At 45.4% G+C, this 6,206-nt stretch overlaps 1 protein-coding gene across 1 annotated transcript in view; it reads left to right on the top strand.

Annotated features, from left to right (window-relative positions):
• Positions 1–506: 506 nt before the first annotated feature.
• Positions 507–6,206, top strand: part of MTPN (myotrophin) — a 31,289-nt gene continuing 25,589 nt past the window's right edge. Inside the window, exon 1 of the mRNA XM_054631606.2 lies at positions 507–810. Coding sequence (XP_054487581.1) covers positions 739–810 — 72 coding nt within the window. The 5' untranslated portion in view covers positions 507–738. The remainder of the gene's footprint in view (positions 811–6,206) is intronic.

Below are 6,206 nucleotides of genomic sequence, written 5' to 3'. Positions count from 1 at the left end.
ACGAGCCTGAGTCACACAGCAGGCTGCATGTTCCATACGCAAAACATGTGGCTTCGTTAAACAGATGCAACCGCCGAGTGCCAACATATTAATTAACCACCACATCCTTCCTTTCATGTCTCCCCGCTGCTGCTTTGGAAGCGTTATGATAATTATCCGCAGCTCAGCGCCTCGGGGTTTGCAGAACAGCTATTCAGACACGTGGTTCCCGCAGCGGGAACAGGCTGTGAGGGCGGATCTCGCATCCCGGCCCAGCTCGGCACGGCTCGGTCCCGGCGGGCCCGGCCTAGGCCGCGTTTCCATGGCAACCGCGGGGCCCGGGCGGGGCTCAGGGCGCATGCGCAGCCCTCCCTGCTCGCCCTCCCTTTCCCCCCGCGGTATCCCGGGGAACTCGGGGACGCCGGCGGCGCGCGCATGCGCCCTGCGCCCCGTGTGCCGCCGTCCCGCGTGGGCGTCGCGGCGGAGCGGGGGCCGGGCACAGGAACCGGAAGCGGAAGCGCGGCCGCGCGCGAGTGAAGCCGCTCCTCGGCCCGGCGGGACCGCCCGCGCTGCCTCGTGCCCGGCCCGGCCCCGCCCCGCGCTGCCCGCGCGCCTTCCCGCGCTGCGCCGAGCCCGGCCCCGCCCCGCCCGGCAGCCGGGGAGGGGCTCCCGCCGCCCGCGCCGCCGCCCGCGCTCCCGGCAGCTGCCGCCGGCCCCTCGCCGCCTCGCCCGCCCGCGTCCCCCCGCCCGGCGGCCGCGATGTCCGACAAGGAGTTCATGTGGGCCCTCAAAAACGGAGACTTGGATGAGGTGAAGGACTACGTGGCCAAGGTAGGAGGCGGAGGCGGCGGCGCGGGCGGAGGAGGGAGGGGAGGGATGGATGTGCGCGCAGCCCTCCGGATGGGCCCGGGGCGGCGGGAGCCGCGGCCTGGGCGGGTACGGGCTGAGCTCCGCGGCCGTGGGCTGAGCTCCGCGCGGAGCCCGGGGCCCCCTCCCCCTCCTCGGGGCCTCTCGGTTCCTCGGCTTCCTCCTTCTCTCCTGCCCCGGCAGCCCCTCGCTTATGCCGGTGGAGTCATTCCGTGTCACCACGGAAACTTAATGGATTGACAGGCAGGATCCCGGTCCCTGATCTTGTGTGGATTTGTGGCCTGGGTTTGGTTATCCTTCCCCTCTGTGCCTCAGGGCTCATCCTTAATAGGGTGATGCTAAGCCACCGGGTGTGCTGAGGCTTAATTCATTAACCTTCTGGGAAGTGTGTTGATAACTAGTCAGGGCGAGTGCTCGGGAACAGCGGACACCTGTGTGATGGCTGAGCACTCCTCAGGTACATGGCAGGGTTGGAAACCTGCATTCTGTCCTCATTCGCCTTCTCTTGTCACTGAGGTTTGTGGGAAAAAGTACACAAAGGCAACATCCTGCTTCAGTGAATCCTTACTGTTCAGGAAGATTGTCTGCGAGCTGTTACATCAGAGCAGAGGTGTACATCTAATTTACCTGTAATTATTTTGATCTCCAAACAAGTTAATGATTGTCTTTGGGAGCTTGACACATGCTGACACAACTTGCCGTGATGATTTAGGTTCTTTCTACTCCAGTTGTCAACTTTCAAACTCGTAGTGCTCCTGGCAGAAAGAAAAGTGTGCAAGTACTTCCAGCTGCTTTAGTACAAAGTCCAACAGCTTAGCCTGAATAGTCTCCTCTGACAGTTCCAGCTAAGCTTCTGGACTTTGCATCAAAGTGGCTGTGCACTCACATGCTCTGCCTATAAAGTTTAGAGGAAATAACTGGGAACAATGTAATTACCCCACTTCAGCTGTTTGCTAAGGGTTGTGTACCTGTGTATGTGTAATAAAGTTGGGTAATACATTGGTATGTCTAATATCTTTGCAGATTTGGGGACTTGCAGTGTGTGTCAGCAGCATATTTGGATTTTCCTCCTGCTTTTAAATGGTTTCTGTGTCTAGAAAATTCACTGCATGCTAATAATTATTGGTTCCTTGTGTATCTTTTGCTGAGGCAAAAGCTTTAAGGCTGTGGCATTGTCTTGGTTCAGTTTTCTATCTACAAGTTCACTGCAGTGCTAATTAGAAAGTTTTTTCTGTATTCCCACTATTCCTGAGTGTCACTGCAACTCGTGTAGGAAATGGATTTATGTGATCACTCCTCATCTGCTTCAGTGCCCAGTCAAATACTTGGTTCCATCTGCTACTCAAAGAGGTTTGACGCTGCTGCAGTAAAGAGGCTGAAGTCTGTGATCTAACTGCACTAATGAGGCAGACATCCTCAAAAGAGAGATACTCACTGGAGTTAGATGATTACTGTAAAAGGAACCTGCAATCCTTGAGTACTCTCACATTGTAGAACTGCTTGTGATGTAGAAGTTGAATCAACTCTGGGTGTTTTCTGTTGGTTTGTGATCTAATCTTATTCATACTTTTCTCACACTTCCAAGTATGTATTGTGACTTCAGTTGTTAAACAACCTACAAGAAGTCAAATGTCCTTTCAGTCCTTTTTGTTTCCTTGACAGACTAGTGGGCTAGTAAACTCCTAGGCTGTCTTCCTGTGGAAACAAAGCTTATATAAGCAAGTCTTGACTGATCCTTATCCTTCATAGTGGTTTGTACATTTTTTTTTCTGTCTGATTTTTTGTAAGTTTCACAGAGGTGCAGGTCGGTCGGTTTTGGTAAGGTAAATGAAATAGAGGGGGTGCCTTCAGGGAAGGGAAGAGTACAAGAATGAGTTTAGTTTTACTGTATCACAGGAAATGCACGTTGAGGAGGGGCAACAGAACTCTGTAAACATCTGAATGTAGGAGAAGCCTCAGCTGGAACTTCACATTCTCACTTCTGAGATTAATGAAATATGTGAAGGCAAATCATGCTTTGGTAGTTAGAGTTCTCAAGAAAGTATCTGTTCTGTGCTCTATGTTCTTTCTGACTTTCTTCCTTATCAGTTACATGGCTTCTGCTCCCTGCTGCTTTCCTGCTCTAAGTATGATTTAATGTTCAGGAATTTTACTTATATAAACTTTGCAGTGGCATAAATTTCCTCTCCCTGGAATGGGGGAGGCAGTCACATATCTTACAGTCTGCATCTTCATAAAATTCTTCCTTGTCCCTCTTCCTGAAACTTTTGTTTCCCAGCTTCTCATTTGTTTTGTTTCTTGTTCTAGTCTTGTTTCCTCATTATTTGTTTGGAAACAATACAGCCTTTAACTATGCTCTTGCAGTTTTGCCACCAATTACCACATGAAGGGTTTGACCTCTGATTTTGTTTCATATCTGAATGGCAGGGCTTGAAATGCAAACTAGGTGACCCTGGGTGCTCCAAAAATAATAATATAAATGGATGCTATCAGTGGGACTGTAGGAATTGAACCCCCCCTAATCAGACTGGACTTTTCTTCACTTGTGTGTAATAAGCTGTGGAGGTTCTGTCTGTGGAGTCATAAGTTGGTTTTTTTTTAATCTGAGGTTTGGCTAGTAAGTACCAAGAAGAATGTGAATGTTTCTGCCACTTCAACAATTCCTGGACAAAGAAAGGATACAGGATCAGAAGCAAGGGTCTCCATTTGCATTACATGTTTTTCTACATAGGGATTTTGCATTCTCCTGAAGGTACTGTCTTCAAGAAAAAAACTTTTCACAGAAAGAGTAGTTCTGAGGGGTGCCAATGAGACAGACAATGCCAAGTGATACTGCTTTGTTGCTTAGCAAAAGAGATCTCAGTGTTGCCAGTCTGTATTTGAAAGATACTGGTGACTTCTATTTGATTAAAATATGAAAGATTTTTTTTTATATTTTAAAAAGCCATGTAAGTCTTATTTCTGTTTTTTAAGAGACGTGATATTAGTGTCTACATTTCTCAACTTACAACAGTGTCAACTTTTTCTTTATGGTAAATGTAAATTTCTCCTGGTAAATGTAAATTTCTCCTGGAATAGTGTATCTAGTGTGTTATGCCAGCAAGTACAGTGTCAGCTATTTTTATGATGACTAGATTAAAAAGTAGTTTTTACTGTTTGCTTTCTTTGATGTCTTCCTTTTTAATATAGCCAGCATATGTTAGCTTCAGAGATGCCTACAGGAATCTAAGGGATTGAAGGAATTCTGCACTCTTCCCACGTACATCCACTCAAATTTTTAAAATTCCTCAAGAAAGCAGAAACTTCCATGGGAACAACTGAATCAAATGTGCAGTTCAATGGGTGAGGAGGACCCACGCAGCTGAAAGAAATTTACCTCCCTCAAAGTAGGGAGTGGGTTAAAAAGTACTAGTTAGAAGAAGAGCAAGTTGTATTAAGCCTACAGAATTTCTTAATATGAATAGTGTTTGCTCTTTTTCCTTTTCTTTAACCTTCTTCCCCAGTGGAATTGGATAAACTGCATTTGCTTAGAAAGGACTTCTCTATTAGCATGTGCACATAGCATTTCCAATCAGCAGTAGATTTCTGAGGCGAAGTACAATTTCTTTTATTCACTAGGCATAAAGTTTTTGGAAAGATAAACTTACATTTGTAGGAGAGGCTTCAGTAAATGTTTGTTCTGAAGTAATTTCGTCTCCCATAGCTTAACTGAGAATTTCCCACTTCCATGAGCTGATTTAATCACTTACATCGTTTCCTAAACCTACCACTGCTTACATTTAAGTTTGGTAAATCAACTAACCTAATACCATAAGAAGATAGAACAGGCAAAAAAGCTGGAAGCACCAGATTTTTGCTGCTCAGAGGACTTGGAGGTTGAAGTTATGGTAGGATGTGAAATGGATGTCTGTAGAAAGCGGCCTCATAGGCATTTCTGGTGTGGAGTCTTGTTTTTTTAAATAACAAAACAAACAAAACCAGATTCCTGGAGGACCTCCAATTATTCATCTAGACAACAGTGACCACCTGTGTGTTCCTGACAAAACTGTGATGCTGCAATTTGCAGTTCTTTGGGATATAGTGAAGTTTGAATACGTCTTGAGAAATGCATAAAACTTGACTATTGCTAAACTAACTGTGGAGGCTAAAATTAAAAAAATTGTCTAGAAGTACCTTTTTGAACAAGAAGCAGTAGTCAGGGGTATAGTTAAGTGTTGTGAAAAAGAGAAGAGACAAACATATCTGAAAGAAGAGAGATTAACATGGAGTAATAAATAGTTTCTAATTCTTGGGGATAACCTCTGTTCTCTTCAGTGTCCGTTCCAATGACTATTACACCTTCAGTTACAAACTAAATGAAAGTGTGTGCTTAAATGGTTGCTATATATGAGAGGATTACTTGATTTACAGATAAGGCATATAATGGATACATTGAAATTCCCCTTATCTCATCATGCTGAATGCTGAAGTGCACATTCTTATTATGGCTGCATTGATACCTGAATTGCCTCTGGTCAGGTAACAGGTTTCCTGCTCTTGAGTGACAGCCTGGAAGCCTGTCTGGATTACAGTGCAGGGCAGCTCTACCTCCCTGGCTTGTCCAGGAGCATATCAGAGCTAGCCCTGATCTGGGAGCTGCTGGACTGAGCTTATTCCCTCTGGGGCCTCTTGGATATCTCTGTAACTCCCTTGGAATCTCTGTAACTCCCCAGTGTTTTGCCAGCACTTTTACTATGAGGGTTTGTCTTCATCTGCAGATTCTAGCGGTTGTGTTATTTTCCACTTGATTACTGTTGAGTCTGCTGAAGTGTGATTGGTAAAGATAATTTTGTTTTACTGCATAGTTCTAATTAAACTTGGTGTTCAATTTACATTTTGCAAATTTTAACATGATGACCTAAATCCTTCTTTTATGGAACAAGATAATTGTTTGCTACTGTAACCTGCCATTAGCAGGTTCCATTTTCATGGTGGAGTTGCTCTTAACCAAAATCCCAGCAATGTACTAGAAAAACTTTCAGAAAAACACAGCACAGCTGCCACTTCTTGGTAGTGTGCACAATAAAATCAATGAGGTTGTTGCAAACCACCTCTTCAGGATGGCTAATTAATTTCCCCAGTCTGATCCAAGAGAGTCTGAGAATATGTGGCAAAGAATTATTCAAAGATATTAATAGTTTGTGCATCAGTTCTTAAGTAGTTCACAGGAGCAGCATGGAGTACCAAACTTGCCTGCAAACCTGGCATTGTGATGGAATGTGTGACTCACTGACTGAATGAACATCCCAGGATTCTCAAATCTCCCTTTTTTTTTGTGAAGGTACAGATAGAACTGATTCTTCAGCCATTTCAATTTGAAA

The sequence above is a fragment of the Agelaius phoeniceus genome, chromosome 5 (genome assembly GCF_051311805.1).
Source record: "Agelaius phoeniceus isolate bAgePho1 chromosome 5, bAgePho1.hap1, whole genome shotgun sequence".
NCBI lineage: Eukaryota > Metazoa > Chordata > Aves > Passeriformes > Icteridae > Agelaius > Agelaius phoeniceus.
Note: the sequence above shows the minus strand (reverse complement) of the source record. Positions and strands in the feature narration are given on the sequence as shown.